General features: G+C 46.8%; 1 protein-coding gene across 4 annotated transcripts in view; it reads left to right on the top strand.

Annotated features, from left to right (window-relative positions):
- The window catches only part of Med27 (mediator complex subunit 27), a 174,659-nt gene that overhangs the window by 17,483 nt on the left and 133,945 nt on the right, over positions 1-23,231 (top strand). The window contains exons 1-3 of one of the 4 annotated variants that reach the window (XM_021149817.1): positions 10,061-10,169; positions 11,472-11,542; positions 22,097-22,157. The exons of the other annotated variants lie outside the window; for them this stretch is intronic. Coding sequence (XP_021005476.1) covers positions 22,155-22,157 — 3 coding nt within the window. The 5' untranslated portion in view covers positions 10,061-10,169; positions 11,472-11,542; positions 22,097-22,154. Of the gene's footprint in view, positions 1-10,060; positions 10,170-11,471; positions 11,543-22,096; positions 22,158-23,231 lie in introns of those variants that run through there. 4 annotated transcript variants of the gene reach the window in all.

The raw sequence follows: 23,231 nt of genomic DNA on the forward strand, positions 1-23,231 counted from the left end.
CTTTGGGGATGGACCAGCACACCCAAGCAGTGTGCAGTGCCTTTCCCCTGAAAGTGCCACTCTCCTGGCTGCTATTGGAGAAAGAGCATCCTGAGCTGGATGTAGTGTTTGTCACAGGGTCATGCTCTACCGTCTGGCTTCATGGCAGAGACCAGATTCCTCCTCATACCATTCTTACACTAATCAAGTCATGTCAAAACAAAAACAAAAACAAGTAGAGGTCAATATTTTAACTGCTTTTGTTAATGATTTTCTACCTTGAAAACGGACTTCTTTTCTAGTTCCTCAGGTAGCCCAGCAAGGAGAGCAAGTTCAACACGTGACCCTGGCTAGGCTGTGTAGCTCTGACTCTCAGTTTCCACATCTTTAACTAGGGGCATCATGGTTCTTACTGTATCAGGGCTTGGTGATGATTCCAGGAGCTAACACTGGTAAAGAATGGGCATGTTAGCTCTTACCAGTGCAGTGATGAGATGTGTTCCTGAATGTCTGTGCTAAGAGTGTTGACCTGTGTTACCCACAGTAGGAGCAAGGAGGTAGGGTGTGGGAAATCAAGTGTCCCAGGAACACCGTACAATAGATAGGATGCCTGAGCTGTGTTGGCCAAGGTATATTAATGGCTGTTTTCTGGAGGATTTATTTCCATCCATCACATGCAAATGGCTGTGGGAGTGCAGGCTGTAATGGACCTTGTGTTTAAAGTTTCTATTGTCATGGCTTTGCAGAGCCCCGCCTAGGCCCGCCCCTCAGATTGCCTCTCAGGTTCCACAGGTATTGTGTCTCTTCCTCCCATTAGCTGTCAGCTCTGATTTGGTGACTGTGAGGCCTGGCCTCAGAGCAGTTGGCAGATAGGCCTTAGGAGATGCTAGGCACTGGAGTTTGCCAGCACAATTTGTACTTTGATTAATTTATTTAATCTAACTATCTTGTATCAACCTGCAAGGATAATTATGCACAAATTACTGTTTAAAGTGGAAGCTTGTCTCCCCTCCTGAGCCCCATGCTGGTCCATGGTTCTTCACCGAAGTCTTTTTGAGAGTGTTTCTTATTCTCTTGTCTTCCCCGAGATACCGGATGCTCCGAAGTGAATACTCTAGTCTGAGTTAAAAGCTTTTGAGAAAAGCAAAGCACTGCTTTGGATTCTGATCCCGTTTGTCTGTCTCTCGGGCAGAGAACTGGCTCTTTTATCTTTGCCTGTGAGTTCAATTCCATTTTCTCCCAGCTGTAAGGTTTTGTAGCTGGCTGCTGCTGCTTCAATCTTTGAGTCAAGTGGGATTTTCAGAATGGGACTAGAGCAGGTTCCTATGTTCTTTGCAAGCATGGGGAGGGGCTGCGAGTAGCATGTGGGAGCACCCTCAAAGTTGGTTCTGTTTTATTTACTGCGTTTGCTGATTATAAGGCATGCCGTTCTTTTTTTTGTTTTTTTTGTTTTTAGAGACAGGGTTTTTCTGTATAGACCTGCTGGCTGTCCTGGAACTCACTTTGTAGACCAGGCTGGCCTCGAACTCAGAAATCTGCCTGCCTCTGCCTCCCAAGTGCTGGGACTAAAGGCGTGCACCACCACCGCCCGGCCATGCCATTCTTTTTTGTGCTGCTGTGAAACCACCAGAGAAAGCAAGACACGGCCAGATAATTCTGAGACCACCCCTCCCGTCCATGGTGGGAGACATTCCCATGTCAGGTTTTAGGATAAGTGAATTATGACTTATTGATGATGGGGGTTGGCTATGCAATCTTAGCTTTTTTAGGCAGTTTTACTGAAGCTGTGAAGATGTAGGTATTTTTGCTGTTGTTCTTCATTGACCTTCAAGTGAACTCCCAGGTTATAGAAAAATGAGCAGTGAGCCTTGCTTTTGGAGGTAGGAAGAGGGAGACCAGTCCCTCAACCAGCACACACACACACACACACACACACACACTCACACACACACACACACACACACACACTCTGCTTGAGAAAATGGAAAAGATGTGCGGTGCCTGTAGCCATGTGTCATGTCTGACTTTGAAATGAACACATTCGGCATGTCTTCACTTGGCTTCATAGAAGGTTTTTCCTTATAACATTTCTGTACAAGACTTTAAATTCTTGATATTAAAAAAGATTCTTGGGACTCAGCAAACAAGAGCAATTGCTTGGATCCAGAAGACCCAAGTTAAGTTCCCAGCACTCATATCAAGAAACTCAACAGCCTCTAACTTCATCAGGAAAAGCTTATCATTGCAGCTAGTTTTTCCCCAGGGCAGTTCTCTTGAGCCCAGTCTCCACTGCTGTCCTCAAGGAGATGCTGACAAAAGGGAGGTGGTAACAATGTGAGTCTGAGGGAAGAAACTTGGGAAGTCTGTTGATTTGGGACCACCTGCTGGAAAAGCCCTGTTCCTGGCTCAATTTGCCGGTCACTTGCTGGTTTGGTTTCTAGGAAACGAAATCCAGCCTTCTCATTGGCTTACATTTATGCATGTCTAAGTAAGGCTGGAGGAGGACCCATTGAAGTTACTCCTGGTTATTTCAGGCAGGAAAAAGCTGGCTGCAGGTGTAAGAGACCACTGGATCGTCATACATACAGAGTGTGGGTGTGGTCTGTGCCAACTGTGGTTCCTCCTGGACCACAAGCACTTCCACACCTTTGAGTGTGGTAACTCCATGTGGAAGTAATTGATAATAGTAGGGCGAATTTCCCACTCTTGTGTTTGACCTTTGTTCCCTAGGGACTTATGAATCAACTCCTTTGAGCATGGCAGTCCCTGTTGGTTTGCCAGGTGAGGATGCAGAGGGTCAGGGAAGACAAAGACTAGAAGCCTAAAACCAGACAGTACCATGGTGGAGGCCTACCTCCTCTTCCCAGACCCGCACCAGCCCTCTAACCCTGTTTGACTTGGTTGGCTTTGGATTCCATTAGGCATGCAGTCTGAGGCTCACGTTTACCGATGGCTAGGTCTTTTAGTAAGGGTTACATTCACTGGGCATTTATGGAACTAGAGGGAAGGCCATGTAGGACTCCTAATGGCAACTCCAATGTGGGTCTTGGCTTCTGGGCCTCATGGCCCCCGTCCCTGTTTCATTGTGTCTCTGTTGGCTTTTCTGTTTGTAGTGGTGGAACAAGGTTTCCCTGTGCTTCTGAGGTCACACCTCTTCAGCTTAGTTGAGGAGAAAGAGAGAAACAGGGAGAGAGATTGAGATGGGCTACCATCTCCAGGTGGAGAGAGTCCAAGAAGACACAGTGAGAAGAAACACCTGAAGCCCTAATTGCTGGTAGTATTTGGGATCATGGCTGGGAGGTAGCCAGATTAGATATTGAGGTGCAGCTCGAACTAAATTGATTTCTCTGTGTGGTTATTGGGACTAAGAAAGGCAAAGATGTGCAGCCGCTGGGTTAGCTCCCTGTTTACGTTTATATTAAAATCATTCATTTTACAGTACTGTGGGCCCAGTGAAGGATCTTTTGATTCTAGTTTTAAAGAGAGGATTGGTGGTCATCTGACCCAGCACCCTCTTTTCTTGTTGGAACAGGAGATTGGCTGTAACATAATTATTAGCCAGGTGTCAACCTTTGTTTTAAAGCTCTAATCTTCCATTTTCCGGTTAGGACGGCACCAACTGGAGACTGTACAGATGCAGAAAGATTTATTATTGCATCTCGCCTACCTGCGCAGTGTTTGTTAGAGACGGAGTAAGGAGGTGTGAAAAACGCTGGCACTTGTTCTCCCTAATGAGGTTACCTTACAAAGGCGTGAGGTAAACAATATGCCCTGGTAACTGTGGGGGGAACGGGAAGAAATGCTGTCAGTTTTATCTGAGAGAACAGACTTGGAGCACAGCACAGACGTGATGAGCAAGCACATGGACGCAGGTGCCAGGTTTAGCCTCTGGTGTTGCTCTTCCCTTCCTGGATGTCCTGGTCCACTCGATTTCCTCTCTTTTTTGCTTCCTCATCTGAAAAATGGGGCTAACCACCTTACCGATTCATAGAATTGTTAGAGGGCACTTGGGACATAGTAAGGGCTCAGTAACCAGTTGCTGTTCTCAGCAACATCATTCAGTATGAGTGGTCTGTGCTGTGGTTTGACTAATAGGTTTTGCATTGTCTGCAGATCTAATGGCCTTGGCTGCTCTGTTGGCTCCAGCAACGGGTTGGTAGTGAGGCGTCTTCTCTGCGCTGATGTTAGTCCAAAGGGCGTTCCCTTTGTAATGCTCTGTCTTGGAAGCGGCTTATCTGTGCTTTAGTGAGTCTGAGGCATCTTAATAGCAGATTTCATTTGTGGTTGGCAGTATGAGTTGACCCACATCTAAATCCTTCTTGAGCTAATCGTCTCTGCTATCCTGTTTGATCTTGTAAATATTAATTTAGTCTGTTTGTACATGTGGTTTCCAATGGTCCCAAGGTTAATTACAGTATTTTGTTTATAAAGTGCTCACAGGAGGCTGGGCATATTGTGGAGGACTTAGGAAAACTATCGCCATTTAGGTCTATAGACTGGCAGTAGAACCTGATGAGCATCTACGTGAAAAGAATCCTTAGGTCTTGTAGCTTGGTGATGATTTCCGTTCCTGTCTTTTGTTTTAAGAAGTATGTAGGCGAGTCTGGGGAGATGGTGCAGTGGTTGCTTTGCAAACATGAGGATCTGAGTTCAGATCCTCTGCATCTATATAAAATGCTAGGTGCAGCAGCATGTGTTTATATCCCCAGCACCAGTAGGTGGAGACAGGAGGATCTCAGGGACTTGCTGGCCAACCAGCCTAGCTAGTGTGATGAGCTCTGGTCTGAGGGAACAATGCTGTTTAAAGAACAAAGTGGAAAAGTAATTGAGGAACATGGCAAGCATGGCCTGACATTTGTATACACACAGGAATCACACACACATGCATGCACACATCCCGATGTCGGCCTTTGACATCCACGTGCGTGCACGAGCACGCACGCGCGCGCGCACGCGCGCGCGCGCACACACACACACACACACACTCTCACACACACTATATAGGCATACCTGTTTTGTACCTCTTCCTATTCTATGGTAGAAATGTTCCTTAAGAATGCTTGGGGAGCCCTGACATGGTCATTTTGGACCATTGTGCCCAGAGCCACTTGCTGGACTCTGGGGAACCAGGTCTTGTCATAGCACTTCCAGGACACTGAGACGAATGCATGTTCAGGGTTGCTGGGCTGAAGGTCAAAGGAAGGGCATTGTAGACTCTTTATGGGGAAGATGCTGCTGTGTGCACCCAAAAGAAGACTAGGGAGGGAATGGCTTCCTGGTTTGTCTGTGTTTGAGGGGTAATGTGGAGGGTTAGGGGGAGAAGATGAGAGAATGTTCCTTTTTTTGCTGTATTTCCATATCTTTATTTCTCATTACTTGATATCTTTTTAAATTAGCTTTTTTAGTATATTTGCTTTAAAAATTAACTATTGCCATATATTAATTATATACACGAATGCATTTGCTAATAGGTTATATATGTATACGAAATTGAGAAGCAGTGTGCCTAGGCATCACCCAGGAGATGTCTGCTAGACCTTGCTACATCCCCAATATTTTGGCCAACTGTGTATTCAGCTAGTGAGAGTTGGCTGTTTTTCTTTGCAGAAGAGGTGATGAGGCAGAACAGTGAGGGGCTGGGAACACAGCCTTGGAGCTACAAGCCTGGTCTGTAGCTTGCTTCTGCTGCTTACTGTTTAGGTTTGTTCTTTAATGTCTCCATCCCTGTGTTTTCACGTGGAAAATGTAGTATCTTCTAGACTGTAATATAGGAAGAGCTGAGGGAGGGTTGATAAGGTAAGCCTTTATTAGATCTTCCTCCTTGCCTTTGGAGGTAAGCATTTCCTCCATGATGTTGTCTCTTCTGGAATACTACATTCAGCTCTGTGGAGCTTATCCTAAAGAAAGAGTATCTTTACGTCCAACTCCCTTCTTTGGTTCTCTTCATAGCCATACAGCTGACAGTTTACTGAGCACAGTAGCACAGCTCAGTAAAGTGCATGCTCAGGAAGAGTGGGGTGAACCCACCTGGAATATGGGGGGCAGCTGCTGTACCTGTACTTGCCTGTGGCTTCATTGTGGAGCCATTTCTCTGTGTGTGTGTGCGCGCACATGCATGCATAAGTCTTAACCTTTGAAATGTGACTTCTACAACTTACGCAGATTTATCCTGAGTCTGCACTTCAAAACATACATTTGAGTTCTGGGACTGTTGAGTTGGTGGTATGGGTGGGTAATTGCATTGCTACCAAGTAGTACAATTAATCCTTTAGACCAGGAGGCCTGGAGATGGACCCAGTTGGTAAAATGCTTGCTGCACAAGCATGAGGACCTTAGTTTAATCCCCAGCACTCACATACATAGTGAGGCGTGAAGTTGTGTGTTGGGGAGGCTGAGACAGGCAGATCCTTAGGAGTCACTGGGCTAACCTAGCCTTATCAGGAGCTGCAGTCAGTAAAAGACCCTGCCTACAAAAAAGGTAGGCTCTTGAGAAATGATACCCAAGGTTAGCCTCTGTCCTCTGTCTAAATGAACAGGAACATACACACACACACACACACACACACACACACACACAAACAGGAACAACACTGATTGTATTTTAGGTGAAGGCTCTATTCATAGATAAAACAGATGTTTGTAGATTTATAACAGATCCTTTATAAAAGAAACACAGTTACATGTGGGGTAGGGTCCTTTCAGCTGAGGCTGTCTCTCCTCGCTGCTTCCTTTTGTAAGGGAATTGTAAGCCACTTGTAAGGATACACTGCAGCCTGACTGTCTTCTTGTCCTGCTCCTTCATGTTTGTGCTGTGCAGAACAAGAAGGGCTGGGCCATGTCTTCCTGTCACCCTTTTTCTGGACCTCAGTTTGCTTTGTTTTACTGTTGCTTTCTGTGCAGTCAGGCTCTTGATGTAATTAATGAGAAAGGGATCTACTTTGGCACCTTGGCCTGCTCCTTTGGGATCCTTCTGGCCACAGAAGTCTGGCACTCCATGGAGTCATTTTCTAGAATGGGGAGAGTGCTCCTCTGTTGAAGGTCCGAGACACTCAGAGATTATCATCCAACATGGTGCCTCTTAGCCATGTGTATCCTGTGAGCCCTTGAACTGTGGCCATTGCTACTAAGGAGCTAAAATTTCAGTCTTACTTAAGTAGCTGTATGCAGGTTGTAGCCACCGAATTGAAGAGCATAGGTCTGGAGACTGGAAGGACTCCTGGGTCATGTAGACCAGTACCAACCTCCCTGTCCAGATAACTATACATATTTCTCCAGTCCCCTCTCCTGCCTCCAGTGCTGGGAATCAAACCCAGGTAAGTTCCCTTCAGTGAGGCCCAGCCTCCACAGCTTAGATGGGAGCGGAGGCTGACACAGGCCTTGGAAAGCTGTAATGATGAGATGCAAAAGAAAGGAGACCCCCAACTTAGGAGTCCTGGACTCTTTTTTCCCCCTAGCATGGTTTGATTCTAAAACAGCGTGTATGCTGGGCTCCTGAGTTAATCCTTGGAGAGATGCATTTGCCAGCCACCAGCGCCTTGCTCCTTTCTTTGCCAATAAAATCTTCGCAAGATGCAGATGAGTGGTAGATGTGTTATCAGGGATAACCTTGAATCTGATCTAATTTATTAGTAAATCATTGACAAGCTTGGGTTATCGGGAACATGTTACTTGTGAAGGGTCTCGTAATTGATTACAAAAGCCACCGTGCTTTGACATTTCTGCTGCAAAGATTGATGACAGCATCTGCAGCACCTGTTGTGTGTGCATGGGTGGGGGAGGGTGTGTGTGTGTTTTCATGGTGTGTGTTGAGTCTAGGGTTTCTTGGCTAAGTAATGACAGATGAAGTACAGCTTTAGGCCATTACCCAGGCACTGTACTCATCCTTTATGCCCAGGTACCAAGATGCTCAAAAGTTGGCATGGTAGGAATGAAAACCAATGGCTGGGTGTCCTGAAGCAGCCCTCAGCTGGGGAAGACAAAGGTGCCGAACCAATGTTAAGCAGTATGAGCGTTCCAAAGATATTAAGCCTATAGGCTGAGAGTAGAGACACTGGGTGGGACCCTTTAGATGGGGTTGGGGACAGACCTGGTGGGAAGCCAAGCTGTCTGGGAATAGCAAACATTAAGAAGTCTGGCTTCAGAGTCTTTTGAAGCCTTTTTAGTAGGCTCCTAGATGTTGGTGTCTTTCTATTAGAAAAGATGCCCTGCATATCCATTTTATAGCAGCTCCCACTGTCCATGTCCCTATCAATGTCATAGACCCTGACCCTGGACCCCACAGAGTGGCTTTGCTCATTGGACATTTTCAGCCAAAATCTGGTGGCTGGCTTTCTTCCTGCCTGAGTGTCGTCCTTCATTGATGATCCCACTGGTGGCTGCCCCTCTGAGTAGAGTGCTCTCACTGCCCCATCTGTCTGCCACCCCTCATTTCTGTCCAGGGACCACAGTTTATATTTAGCGAATGAATGTCCCACTTGCCTCTTAGATTAAAAAGCACTCTTTCCCTCACTCCCTTCCTGGTCCTTCCACCCTTGGAGGCTCTCTTCCTTTGCTTCTTGGAGACACTCTTAAGCCACCTATTTGTGACAGGAATCCATGTGTTTCGATCCAAGCACAGCGTGTTTGCATTACGTCCCCTCCGTGTTCTGGGACTGTTGAGTTGGTGGTATGGGTGGGGGAATTGCAGTGTGTGAAAAGTGCTCTCTTGATCCAGCAGCAGTTCTAAACATGGGTCTTGACCCCTTTCAGGGTTGAATACCTGATGTCCTGCATATCATATTTTTACATTATGATTCATAACTGCAGCAAAATTATATTCATGAAGTAGCAATGAGACAATTTTATGGTTGGGGTCACCACGACACAGGGAACTGTATTGAAAAGTTTCAGCATTAGAAAGGTTGAGAACCACTGGATTCTAGTGGCTTGGACTTAGGCTCAAGGACTGTAAAGTTTGCATTAAGAAACAATAATTTGGGGGCTGAGGAGATGGCTTAGCTGTTAAGTGCACTGGCTGCTCTTCTAGAGGACCCAGGTTCAACTCCCAGCACCTATATGGCAGCTCACAGCTGTCTGCAATTCCAGTTCCAGGGAATCTGACACCCTTACATATGCAGGCAAAACACCAATGCACATAAAATATAAATAAATTTTAAAAAGAAACAATAACTTTACTTTAGCATGTAGAAGTTCCCCCACCCTCGTTCTTTAGAAAAGAGTTCACTTTTGTTTCCTTTCAGTCTCCACCTCTCTTTGGCAGTATTTTCTTTCAGTCTTGTGGTTTTTCTGAAAACTGAATGGTCTTCAGGTGGAGCGAGGCACCAGAGTCATCTTATTAATTCCTGATGCAGCTCTGGAGGGGCTGTTTTGCTGCGGTTGTTTTCTCAGCCCTTTCTGATTGGAAGACCCTGCCCAGGCCCAGACATCCCTAGCCTCTTGATTGTACTGTCTTGCTGGGGCCCATCCAGGACTCTGTTACATGTTGGACCTACACCCACTACTTGTGCCAGAGACCCGTGGGATCAGGTGAGCCTTGGCTATGCTAGTCTTCCTCCTCCTTGCCTGCTGCCTCCCATCCCCCACTTTCTTCCATCCCAGGGCTTGAGGGTTCCCATGCGTTGTTGTTTTACAGTTGGCTCTACGTACAAGCACAGACGCACAGGATCTCATCTCGGAATGGCAAGACTTTGCCTTGATTTTCCCACAGTCTGCAGAGCCTGATTTAGGGCCGCACCAGGATTAAGTAGGATTACCAGCATCTTCCCTCTGTCTCTCTTGTGTATCTTGTATGAATGTGTCCTAATAACTATTGATATCAAGTTCATCCCTCAAGAAGCCGAGTCCGACCTTTAGTGTCCTGCTGAGGCTGCAGTTTGCTGATGTGTTTTTCTTGCAAGTAAAATCAATGCAGATAAATCTCAGTAACTTTTCCTACATGGTGAGGTGGTAGGGCCCTCTGTCTACACAGCTGCCATGGTGGGCTTTTTTGTCTATACAGCACACCTGCATCCCATGCAAGGCTGTTGGACCAGCATTGATTAGCTGATCCACTACTCTTAAAGGTCATGCTTAATCAGGCTGCAAGCATACTGGAGAAGATTCTAGAGTTCCTGGGTACTGCAGTTGACTTTGTGTAATTCTCTGCTGATATTTGCCTTTAACAGCAAGTACATCCCTAATTTACCAAGCAGGTAGGCCTGCACTTAAAGGGCAAAAAACCTGGCGTGCATTTTTATCCTGAAAATTAGTCACAGCCAGTCAGTCGGCTGTGGTTCAGGAGTGGTAGGGTTCACTTGTGGAAATCCCAATGTAAATGGGCTGATACCCCAGCAGGCTGTCAGAGCTCTGCTCTCCACCCGTGACTTGGATTTGGGAGGAAGTGGCCATGGAAATTGTAGAGTAAATGGGCTGACATCCCAACAGGCTGTCAAAGCCCTGCTCGCCACGCTTGTGACACAGATGCTGGAGGAAGGACAGACAGCGGCCACCGAGTGAGCCAGCTCCTCCAAACAGTTGATGAAGCAAGCTGACAGGGGCACGGGGCTCTGCTGCTAGCCCTTCATGTTAAGCGTGGTGCTGTAGAACAGATGGAGAGGAAGAGGCCTCCTTGACAGTTTGAGAGGGTGGGGACCTTTAAGTTAGGAGGAGTCAAAAGAACAGTTTAGTTATTAGCTGCATTCTGGGTGACAGCCTGACATTCCGTGACTGTCCACAGAGACCAGGCTGCGTGACAATGACACTATCGCAAATGTCTCCTATTAACTTCTCCCTAATTAGGAGGAATGGTTTGATTTGAATAGTTCTGAATAATTTCACAGTATTTATTGCCCATCAGCGGCGGGAATGCTTCTTTCTTGTCATGGTGGTTGACTGGAAGACCAGAAACAAGGGCTACCATGGTTCCTCCGTGAGACAAGCCCCTCGCCTCATACCCAAAAACCTTGCTTGTTCTTGAGGGGAAAAGTTGGACTGGAAAAATCTGTAATATTATTTAATATTCTGAGAGTGAATGTTGAGAATGTTTGTAAGATTTTAGAAAAAAAATTAACAACATTTTTTTGTATAGTGGGCAGAGTTTTCAAGGAGGTATGCACTCACTGTCCTATCTGGACAAATATAAGGAAGGAAAAGGTCAGCTCTGGTCTCGCCACTTAAATATGGGTCCTGTTGTCTGCTTTTCTACTGGCCCATTTCTAGGAAAATATATTTGTTCATTCTTTATCACCATGAAAGTGACCTTACCTCATTTTCTCCTGAACCTTAAGAATTTTGTATGATATGACAGTGTAACATGGCATTAGAAAATTAGACATTTAAAACAAAACAGCCTAATATTCCATTCAGGACATGTACCACGATTTACCATGTTATTTCCCTGTTGTTGGAAATTTCAGTGGCCACACTTACAAGATAGATGGGATCAGTGCCTTGTTGAGGACTAAGGACACAGCCCCAGAGTGATTACTGGTCAGAGTGTTGTCTCTCTCTTCCAGGACTTAAACAAGCTTTTTATAAGAGCCCAGATTGCTACCTAATTGCAAAGTTGTCAGCTGGATCAAGAGGGGTGAGTGAGTGTGTGTGTGTGTGTGTGTGTGTGTTTGCATATTGTGCTCAGGTCTTTAAACTTTTCAAGCATTCTGGCTGAGCCCAGGTGCTGACAGTCTGCTGTAGCCTACGCACCTCCCTCTGCTTGGTGCTCACGCTCATGTCCCCTGACCGTTGCTGCTGCTTTCTACACCTGGGTTCTGCCTCTTGCTGTCCCAGCACACACTGAAGTAGTCTGTTCCCCTCATTTGGTATGGGGTTACCGGCAAAGCCCAAAGGTGCTGAGATCTCGGAAGCAGGATACATCGGGAGACACATTCATTTTATCATCATAAATTTGAATTTTTAATCTTGATGCCGTTTAAAGATTGCTCTGGAATTTCAGGCCAGTCTGGTCTATATATAGCTAGTTCTAGGGCTAGTGAGGCTCTTTCTCAAAACCAACCAACCATCCAACAACCAAATAGGAGCTGGAGAGATGACTCAGAGGTTAAGAGTACCGGGTTCCATCCCCAGTGCCTGCATCAGGTGGCTCCCATCTGCTGTCTGTCACTCCAGCTCCAGGGATCCAGCACCTCCTAGCGTCCACACGTACAGAGCCCTGCATAGACACAGGATGAAGTAAAACAAAGAACAGCAAGAGCAGGATTCTGGGAAAGGAGTTTGGGGATGGGTGCTGCAGGTACGTGAGCATGGTGCTCAGTTGGAAAGGCATATGGGAAGGGGTTGTGTGGAAACTGGACTTCACCCCTTCAGTTTCCAAGGATCTGTGGGTAATATGGAAACTGTCAGAGGACTGTAGTGTTTGATATGACAGAGAGGCGATTGCTCAGGGCTGCACCTGTGCTCACCTTACCTCATCTCATCATCGCTGATACTAACACTACAGGACCACCGATCACAAGGAAGGCTTTGAGAAAATCCCATTTGAAAGGCAGATGATGGCTTTTCAGCCTATGTGCAGTTTTGTGAGTTTGGACTTGTGTAGATTTATTGGACTGAACACTACCTCCAGCATCCAGAACAGTTCTGTTGCAAAAAACCTTAACCATTCATTGTAATTCCCAAACATGTGGGGTGCCCCTCAGACTATGGTGTGCTGAGGGTGTCCTGTTGCTCCAGCTTCTCTCCATAAGCATGGCGCCTCGAGTTCCATCCAGGCTGCGGATGGAGCCTTTCTCTTTTTCATGGCACTGCACATTTTGACCTACACACATTGAGAGATGATTGCTCGTCTTTGTTAATTGGTGTTGTAGACATTTGTATGGATTCTGTGACTTTCCTTTCTGTGTCATAGCCAAGGAATCTCAGTACTCCTGGTTTACAGAGTTCTCCTCTCCTCTCTCTTCTAAAAACTTCATAGTACACATTTAACATTAGACTAATTTTGAGTTAAACTTCACTTGTGGCATGGGAGCACAGTGGTAAGACTGTCCAGCTGGCCTCTTCTCATTGATCTGCCAACTGTTGTCGGAGCGGCTGGGCAGGACTGTTCATGCATTTCCAGGCTCTCCAACTCAGTACATGCAGGGCTTTCATTGTCCTCATGTCTGCCTCAGCCTGATTATTGAAGCTTTGTGGAATGCCTAGAAATTGGTAAGTTAAGTTCCTTAACAGGTCTTTCTTTTCATAAAAATTGTTTTTAGCAATTCTGGGTCCTTCACATTTGATCTGTTCCATTCATTATTTCCCATACCCCTGCCCCTGAATTTCCATTATTCTGCTTCAGGGATTTCAGAGATGCAAGTGCTAGTCCTTGGGTGCTGTCACTGTGCAGAGGTTTCTGTGACTTCCCATCCTTGCTGTGGCTCTCTTACTTCTTTCCCGGGCTGGGAAGCTGACAACACAGTGAAAGGCCCAGAGAGCCCAAGGCAGAGCTTGAGGAGGGGCTGTTCCTCCACACACAGCTCCTGATTGGACAGGCAGTTTCCTGACTTTCAAACATAAGGCTCCTTGGTAAACTGCATGGGGCTTTCTTTGCTGCTACCAACGCTGTCGCTGCTCAGCTGCCATGGCTTAGGGGCTGAGACAAGAGAGTATAGAGAGAAAAGGCTCAAAAGGAGAGAGACAGACAGAGACAAACACACAAGTGTGTGATATCAGAAAAACAAATGTGGGCTCTTGCTGGACATGTGACCTCCTTTGATTTTTCTACTACATCATGGATACAGCCCACATGTATGCTGTACAGCTGATAGTCAATCCTGGATCACTGTCGTTTGTCTCCCTGCTGTTGATAGATGGGCTGCCTGCCTGGTGGATTTTGTGTTACAGATTTGATGCTGGGTGTCTCAAGCATATCTCTTGGTATACGTGGCATAAATATTTGTCATTGTTCTTTGAAAGCCTAGTATTAAGCTTTTGTTTCCTGTTAATCTTCCTCATTTGTTGACTTAGATTTTTTGGATTTTTTTTTTTTCACAAACATCCACAGGGTTTTAAGTTTTTATTGGTGGGGTTTATTGGTCCCTTCTTTGTTTTCTTTCTTTTAATCTTAGAAATAGATGGGAGACATTCACAGTTGCTTTCTTGCCACCTCCACTATGGTTTGACCTCATACTCTGAACTCTGAGATATAGAGAGGTATTTCAGGTGCACAGTAGCTTACAACTCTTATGGAGTTACAGGAATTTTAATTTTGTCGCTTAATGGCAGGCTTCTCATTGAATTAAACTGAGCTAACAGTGGGTATGGTGGTCGGGTTTCACAGAGAAACTTGCCAGCCATGAAGTTTGCTGGGGAGCATGCGCTGTTTTTGACTGCTGTAGCAGGATCACAGCTGCCCTGCAAGTTTGAGGACAGCAGGTACAGCTACTGTGCTTATGAGAAACAGAGTTAGCCATGGACCCAGACAGCCATGCACTGGGCAGGAGGGCTGGGCCACCCCAGCAGCACTCTCACCTTCTGTTCCTGTGGCCCCTCAGAGGCGCATGAGGCCAAGGATGCTATGAATGAAGCCCAATACAAAAGTGTAGGCTTACTTAAAATATTATAAGACGTGTGTGTGTGAGAGTGAGAGAGAGAGAGAGGGCGAGAGAGAGAGAGAGAGAGAGAGAGAGAGAGAGAGAGAGANGAGAGAGAGAGAGAGAGAGAGAGAGAGAGAGAGAGAGAGAGAGACTTAAAAAGAAAATTCAATTGTATGGTTCTTAGCAAAATCTTTGTAGATGACAGTGTTGTCCTGGTGTCAAAGATTGGGCCTTTGGGATCCACTGTGGGTGAGTTGCATTACACTCATGTTCTAAAGTGTTGTATGCCAGTGTGATCTTATTTATGGTGGGCACCCCCATTAATTCTCCCTTATTCCAGGTCTTTGTCTCTATCCTTGACTATCCCTCCCAGTGCTGTGTAGAGACCTCCTTGTCTATAAAGAACAGGTCCAATCCTCTTCAATTTTAAAGAACAACCTTGACCAAGGAGTCTAGCTGGGGTTCCAGATGGGAAGTCAGGATTTTCTGGATGGTCCAGGTCTGTGTGTGCTTGAACACTGAGTTCCTTAAAGTGTTTAATCCTTCCTAACCAGGGCCAACGATTTTACTGCAGCAGAGCCTGCAATACCTGCCCCACCAACAGGGGAATGAGAATGGAGGTGGCTCACCACACATGGGGAAGCCCAGAATCTATATTTAGGTGGGCCCTGCCTTCTTTGTTATAGTGAACACTTGTGTAATAACATGCACAAAGACACAAAGGAGTAAGTTCTCCTACAGCATAAAAATTGAGAAGTTGCACACTCCTTTAAGCCATTAGTGCAAGCAAGCCAGATAACCTCTGAAACCTGGACATATATATCTGGCCACCATTCCTGGAATTTACTTGCATAGGGAGAACTTCATAGGGGATACCTTAGTACCATTAAACAAGCACCTTTACCTTGGAGATCCCCCAGGGTGAGCTTAGGTTTTTACAGCTGTTAGGGTTGGAAGTGGAGCCGGTTGCTTGATTGGTTCCAATCCCAACATAATATGGGGGCTTGAGGTCCAGGCACAGCCCACAGTCCTGACCTCTGTTTGGATGAGAGTGGCTAAGGAAGTGATACACTTCAGCATCCCAGACTCTGAGGAGCTGGCTTCTGCTGCCTCCTGGACCTTTGTCTGAGGTTACCAAAGGAATTCCTTGGGAGATTGAAGTTTGCAGGTTTACCACCTTTGGGGGCTCACATTCTGGTGGATACCAAGATGGGTTTGTGTGGGCCAATGAGCTGGATGACTGTAGGTGCAAGTTTCTTTTGATTAGTGAATCGCTGCCTGGATCAGGACCATTTAGTTATAACCTGACTCCCCAGGTTCTGCTGGTTTAAAAATCAATACTGATTTTTTAAAAACAAGAACTTTGTATAGAGAGCTCTACTGTATGTGAGAAATATGAATCACAAAGTGACCACATCTGTTCTTCTCCCTGAGGAGGGTCTGCTCTGTCTCCCTGATTATTACTGCAATCTTTTCTGTGACTCACTCCAGGCACACCAACATATACAGTCTGAATTTTGAGTTTGTTATTTCTAGAAGGCAGATATCTGTATTCTTTTAAAATTTTATTTATATCTTGTTTATATATATGAGTATTTGGCCTGCATGCATATCTCTGTACCATATGCCTGCTGGTGCCCATGGAGGCCACAGGAGGGTCTCACATCCCCTGAAACTGGAGTTACAGAAGGGTGTGAGCTGCCACACAGGTGCTGGGAATTGAATCCAGAATCCCTGGAAGAGAAGCCCAGTGCTCTTAATTCCCAAACCATCTCTCCAGCCCCAGTATTCCTTCTGCTGAAGGCTAACTGAGGCACTTGTGTCTGGCAAGAAGGATAATTGCCACATTGGCACCCACATCTCAAGCACTTCCTCCTCCTGTGGGTGGTAGGCGTTTCCTGTGACCTCTAGTCCTAATTGAGACTGTGACCGTTCCCAAAGAAGAAGTCTACTTTGGAAGCATTACTTTCTCTGCTGAGGTTTCTTTTTGTCTTCCTGGCTTTCATCAGAAAGCTTACCTTGCCTCAAAGGGTAAAGTGGCTGGGGTCTATGACAGCCTGTGTCTGGGCCTCCCTGACTTAGAGTCATGGGCGCCTGACCAACAGGAGCAAAACACTCTCTTATAGTCAGCCCTGTGTGTTCCCATGAGTCATCTTGTCTCAGAAGATAGCTGGCCTCTCAGAAGTTCAAATGTTGTGGATTTTCTGCCACAAGTTTTGGAAAGTTTCACAACTCAGGTGAACATTGAGATACAGGTGGATTCTAAGTGGAGCTCAGTAAAGAAGGGCCCATTATAGTAGTACCTGGTGCCAGGGAGCCCACTCGGACCTAGGGTACCAGCCCAGAAATGCCAAGAGCTCAGCTTGGCATTTATTCCAGTGAAGACTCAATGTGGGAAGGTTGCAGCTGCTGAATTGTGAATTTTGGAGGGGCAGAGGCACTGGGGTCTTCAGCCCGGAGATCACTGGACTGTAGTGCTTGGTCATCTGGGTGTAGAGACACTGGGGTCTTCAGCCTGGAGACCACTGGACTATAGTGCTTGGCCATCTGGGTGTAGAGACACTGGGGTCTTTAGTCCTGGAGACCACTGGACTATAGTGCTTGGNCATCTGGGTGTAGAGACACTGGGGTCTTNAGTCCTGGAGACCACTGGACTATAGTGCTTGGNCATCTGGGTGTAGAGACACTGGGGTCTTCAGTCCTGGAGACCACTGGACTATAGTGCTTGGCCATCTGGGTGTAGAGACACTGGGGTCTTNAGTCCTGGAGACCACTGGACTNTAGTGCTTGGCCATCTGGGTGTAGAGACACTGGGGTCTTCAGTCCTGGAGACCACTGGATTGTAGTGCTTGGTCATCTGGGTGTAGAGACACTGGGGTCTTCAGTCCTGGAGACCACTGGACTGTAGTGCTTGGCCATCTGGGTGTAGAGACACTGGGGTCTTTAGTCCTGGAGACCACTGGACTGTAGTGCTTGGTCATCTGGGTGTATCCTGGAGTCATATAGACCTTGTTTAATGCAACTTGGAGCAAGTGACTTTGCTCCTCTGAGCTCTGCTCTCCTTCCCATCATGCATTTCAAGAAGACAAAAAGACACTGTGAGCCGTTTTTCTAGAGTCTGGTGCATGATATGCATTAACTTAGCCATTGTCACCATCGCTGTCGTCCTCAGCCTCCTCACTTTGTAGAGAGAGAAACTGAGTCCCAGCTCCTGTGAGCATGTGTAGCACTCAGAGGCCAGGCTGGGACTGCTCCTTTCACCCCGCCACCTGCCCGTCTGCACTCAGCTCCAGATCACGTACTGTCACCTCCTCGGTTCTCTGCAGCGCCTGCAGAGCCTGACAACAGATGGTGCTGTTCTGAATTAAAACAATTTAACTCAAGATCCATCAACTGCCAACATCAAACACCCTTAAAAGAAGGAAAGAAACTCATTATCAAGAGTATTTAAGCAAAGTAGGTATTTAATCTATCTTAATCATTTGCATTCTCGAGGAGAAGAAAGTCAGTGGCAGCTGCCACCACAGGCCAGGCCTGACTGTGCCTGCTGTAATTGCCTCAGTCTGGCCGCATCACACCCGCATTTCCTTGTTTGCCACACAGTACTAATTTGGACTTGGGTCCTTAAAGAACAGTTTTTAAAGCTATGCTGAATATTTGAATATTTAAACATTTAGAAAGTACTCTGTTGCTTTCGTACCTTTGTAAAGCTTTGGTAGGGCGTGTGGACAGTGTGCGGGGTTGCTTGCAGTGCTGGGCAGAAAGGATGTATTAGGCCAAGTTTTGGTATTGCAGTGAAACACCTGAAGGTCTGCTACTTCTCAACAACGGCTGCTGAAAGGCACAGTGGCTCTGGGAAGGACCTTTCTTCCTCTTGGCTGCAGCACTTCCTGTGGAAGGCACCACAGTGGCAGGGGCATGTGTGGGTAAGAGAGGTCACATAGGCAGCTAGGCAGAGAGAGCAATCATGGTGTGACCAGGATTGTTTCTTTATTATAACCACCCTCTTGGAAGCCAGTTTTCTCCCATAAGCATCACAGCCAGTGCTTCCAGAGCCATCCCACTAGGCTCTGCCTCTTAATGATCTCCCCAGCCTCCAAAGTCACCACTCTAGAGACACGGCCACACCATAGCAGTAATCACTCAGGTCAGTCTACTCAAGTCCTGTCTCCTGACATGACCATCTCCTGTCATGCCTTCTTCTGCTGCCCCCATGTTCCTCTTGTAAGCAGCCTACCCTATGCTCTGAGGACCAAGAGGGCCAGGCCTTCTTTACCTTCCTTTGTTGCCTCTTTCAGTCTTGTGGTTGGGGATGTAGCTTACTCTTGGGGACCAGGCAATGGATGCTCCCCTTCCCTAACCTCAGCTTGACTGAAGCATTCATGGCCTAATATTAGCTACCAAAGGGGCCAGTAAAATATTTGTACTGTCTTTCCAGAAAAGTCTGCACATGGGTGGGAAGCAGGAGCCACACATGTAGGGTGTGCTGACAGAGGAAGCAGACTGCATGCAATACTCTGTAATACTTTGTCCTGTCAGTGTTTCTTATTGTATCTGTGATGCAGGTTCTAGACTGACAGGCTGAGAGGTCTGCTCCTCATGCAATGCAAACGTGCTCCCTGCGTATTTGTTCTCTGCCTCACACTTTTCCTGATGTATGCACCAAAGCCCTATTTGTGGAATTTTCTCCTGACATTTGTATGGGAAGGCAGTCCTCCAGAGCTCTCTTCCTGGGCAGGCCTGCCAGGACTCTGCTAGCTTCTTCTCTGGCCCACATCTTGGTCCAGGTGGTGTCCCAAGCAGCTGCTCAGAAGGAACCTGTCACAAGGTCTCCATCTAGTTTGGTTCTAATGGTTTTTCCATAAGGAAAGAAAACAAAGTTGCGGAGCTGGCATTTGCATTTCCATCTTTTAATAATTCATTTCCCCAGCACTGGGAAGAGACTGAGACTTACAGTCACTCGAGAGGCTAGGGTTTTGTCTGGTCTTTGCTCCCTGTGCTGGGGGGTGAGGGGGCACTAAGAAGTCCAGATGAGGCTTATTGCCCATCAGTCTATCTGACAACATTTTGAAAAGTAATGTATAAGTGTGTGATAGTGGTGTGGTAGTATCATAGCATACTGTTGTCATGTGAAGGCAACATTGTGTGTGTTCTCTATCAAAATGCCCTCTTTTATTGACAATTCTCATCCTCCCATGGTCTTATGAAACAAAACAAACAAGACATGGAGCATTGACATTGTAGAGCTATAGAAAAGCCACAGAGGTACTGTGCTACAAGGGAGGGTGCTGAATCATAGAGGTGAAAGGTCTGTTGTCTTTAGTGAAAGCCTAGAGAGGCAGGAACCTAGTCATGAGTGTCCTTTCCTAGGGCCAGCACTGTGTGACAAGGCTTATGCGCAGGGAGGGGTTGTTGAGCTGGGCACATCTGCCTTCTGCTCGTAGTCCATTTGTTGGGGGCATGTGTGTGCATTCTCTGTTCACACTCAACTTGAAGTGACTGACACTCCTTTCCTTACAGCACATATGGCTCCACAGATATCTTTGCCATCAATTAGTCCAGGTGATATAGTCAGGACCCACTCTGAGACCTCCCCAGACTTCCTTCCCTCTGTGTGGTAGGACAGTATGGACAAGGGGTAGAATGGTGTGGATATGGGGTAGGGTGGTTTGGACAAGGGGTAGAATGGTGTGGACACATGACTCCACAGCTGCAGCCAGTAGAGACAGTGCTGATACTTAGTCTGTTAGTTCCACATCCCCCGCTTAGAGGCAAGGAAATATAAAACATACAGCAGCTCCTAGTACAGCTCAGCTCAGCACCCTCCTGGCCACCCCAAGCTCCTGCCTTCCAACAAAGCCCCTCATAAGGGACTCACCTGGAAATGGCCAGCTGGAGGAGACTGAAGTTAGAACATTTCATGCCCTGACCTTACTCTGCTCTTTGGCACTGAGGCCTGGAAAGTTCTTTCCCACCTAGAGATGTACTCTACATTCTGATGGGAGTTATTTTGACAAATGGCATTCCTTGTAATTTAGAAGTCAAAATGCAGGCCAAGGGGCCCAACTAGGGCTATTTAATTGCATCCAAAGGCTCTACTAAACAGGTTGACCTCCGTGTCCTTGTCTTGGACCTGCCATGGACTTACTGTTGTCCCTTGCTGTATTTTGCTTGTTGGCCAGCAGGCAGAGTGTGTCCTTCAGCAGGGCCGACCCATTCCTGTCTCTATCCACCTCAGCTCTGCTGCAGCTCCTGTCTTGCTCTTGTGAAGCCCTCAGCGATCACCCCTGAACTCTGTGCTCTCTGCTCTGACATTCAGTCCCGTCTCCACTCCCTGGCCATCCTGGGCCTCTAAGCAGACTGTTCTTTCACGTTTTCAGATCTCTCTCCTTCATCTCAGCGAGCACCGAGCACCCACCATGTTTAGCATTGTGCCCTGCCTCCATCCCCTGTAGAAACCATAAACATGCCTTGTCTTCCTGTGTGACATTCTTTTCTCCCTGAGAACTGTAGCTTTGGGTATGTGCCTAGAGGTGTTCTTTTTCTTTTTGTTTTGCTGTGTTCTAAGTGTGTAGAGAAGTACCTGGCACATGTAGGGAGTGGCCCACTGATGTTTGTGGGATGGATGGATGGATGGATGAGGTATAGACTTGAAAAAGCCACTTTCTCTTTGGGTCTTTAAGATTTCTAAAGTAAAATATCAGCTTGTACTAGATGAAATGTCATCTCCTCCCAACTGTGACTTCTGTTGATTCTCTGCATCTCTGCATCTGATGCGTCACTCACCACCTTCCCCCACCCCAGGATGTGGGCTTCCTGGGGCAGGCAGGATCTAGCTGGTGTTGAGGAGGCAGGTGTCATGGAAGTGCTGTTTCTGGGAAGGGAACTTGAGCTGTGGCCACCCGAACTTGCATGGAAGACGCGCCCCACTTCCACCCCACAGCAGAAAACCCCACATGTTTTGCCCATTTCCATTTGGTGATGTTTCCTGGGGACTCTGCCATGCCGTTGTCATTTCCCTGTGCCAGCATGGCAGCTCCCTTCTCCTGGATGCCACTAAAGCCCAAGCCCATTGTTGCTGTGGGTTTGTTTGCATATTGCACAGCCATCTGCTCCTTTACCATCCAAGCTTTAGATTTTGAAATATGAATTGCCAGCCGCTCCAAGAATTTCAGTGGCTTTTTGTTTTGTATGCCAGTAGCTAGACTTTGAACCGTTAGAGCCACCATTGCAGAGCCGTTACTTCCTCTGAATTTGGGAGGCACTGTGTTCAGGAATTGGGACTGGGCAGACTAGTACCCAGGTGTCTTGAGATCTCATACTGCAGTTCCTTTCAGGCCTTCATCCAACAGGGCCTCCAGGTCAGAGCTGTTTGAGAAAGCTCCAGTGTGCACTAATCCCCCTGCTGTAAGTTCATAGATAAAGGTTCCACATATTTCAGTGTTTATTTGCTATGCAACTCCAGTCCCACCTGCTCCATGGTAGAGTAAATGTGTGCTGTATGCTTCATCCTGTAGCATCTCCTGCCACACCATCCCTGGCCAGGTGCTGCCCCTGCTCCCACCCTAGGCTCACTAGCTTACCCTTCCCTCTTCCTCTTTCCCTAGCACACAGCCATCATTCTGGCTCTCTTCACATGCCGCTCCCTCTGCCTGCCGTGAATTTATGGTGAGCACTTCCAGCACTGCGACTTTCCTCTGTTGCATCTCTCACAGAGACCATCATTTTTTGGATTTGGAGTGAGTGAGCTGTTTAGTAAGATGTAGCTCCATGAGGTTCACAGTGCCACCGAGCATTGAGCTCGTGGAAGCAGAGTGAGAGGTGGGTTTGCACAGGCAACTGTGTAAAGATGTTTGCACAGTGTGATGTCTGTCGTGCCCATGAGGAACTGGACAGGAAGAGTGCCTACCTAAGAGTGCCTAGGTGAAAAGTAGGGCTAACTTATTTCATGGCGCTCTGTCTTCAAAAGTCAGGCAGTGTTAGCAGAATACTGATTGCCAAGACACTTGACCAGCAGCTGCATACCATCCAAAAAATCTGTTTTTTGAGTGTATCCACACGCTCAGGGAGATTTGACGTTCCTATTTATTAAGTGTTAGCCAAAGAATGTTTTTGTTTTTCAGCTCTCTTTTCTGATATTTCCAAAATGTCTATTTTTCTACTTTAAACAATCTCCCACAGAAATTCAGTTCAGTCTTTTTCTTTTGAAGAATCTTCAGTTGTCACTCAGAGTGTCAGCTCAAGGAGGCTAGGCTGGGCATCTGGGATGGCGACAGGAATAGATCCTTTTTGGGGGGCCTACAGTAGAGCAGGCTTTGCTGCCAAGTTGCTGGTCAAGTGATAATAACTAAGCAGGCTGAGTCCCTATCACTGAGGCTTTGGCCTTGTCATTGCTCAGGAGACCGACCCAGAGTTTCTGCCGCTCCCCTGCTAAGTTGGGTTTCAGCTCTGAGCCTCAGAATTCTGGGATCTTTAGGTCATCTGCATGTGGCAGAGTGTTCCCCTAGTAAGGATCTGCCATCTTTACAGTTTTCTTAAACTTCTTATTTCAGATATGTTTCCATCTTCTAGAAATGTCCCCAGGAGTGCGTGCAGAGCTCTGTGGACTCCACCATGTCCCCACTCCTCCTGTTGCTTGGTGGTGCTGCTGTCTGAGTTAGGATTTCTGCTAAGAAATGGGATGGTCCATAACTGCTTTCTCTTTGCTGCTAGAGTACAACGTTGCTCTTATCGCTACCTACT

This window comes from Mus caroli, chromosome 2 (genome assembly GCF_900094665.2).
Source record: "Mus caroli chromosome 2, CAROLI_EIJ_v1.1, whole genome shotgun sequence".
Taxonomy (NCBI): Eukaryota; Metazoa; Chordata; class Mammalia; order Rodentia; family Muridae; genus Mus; species Mus caroli.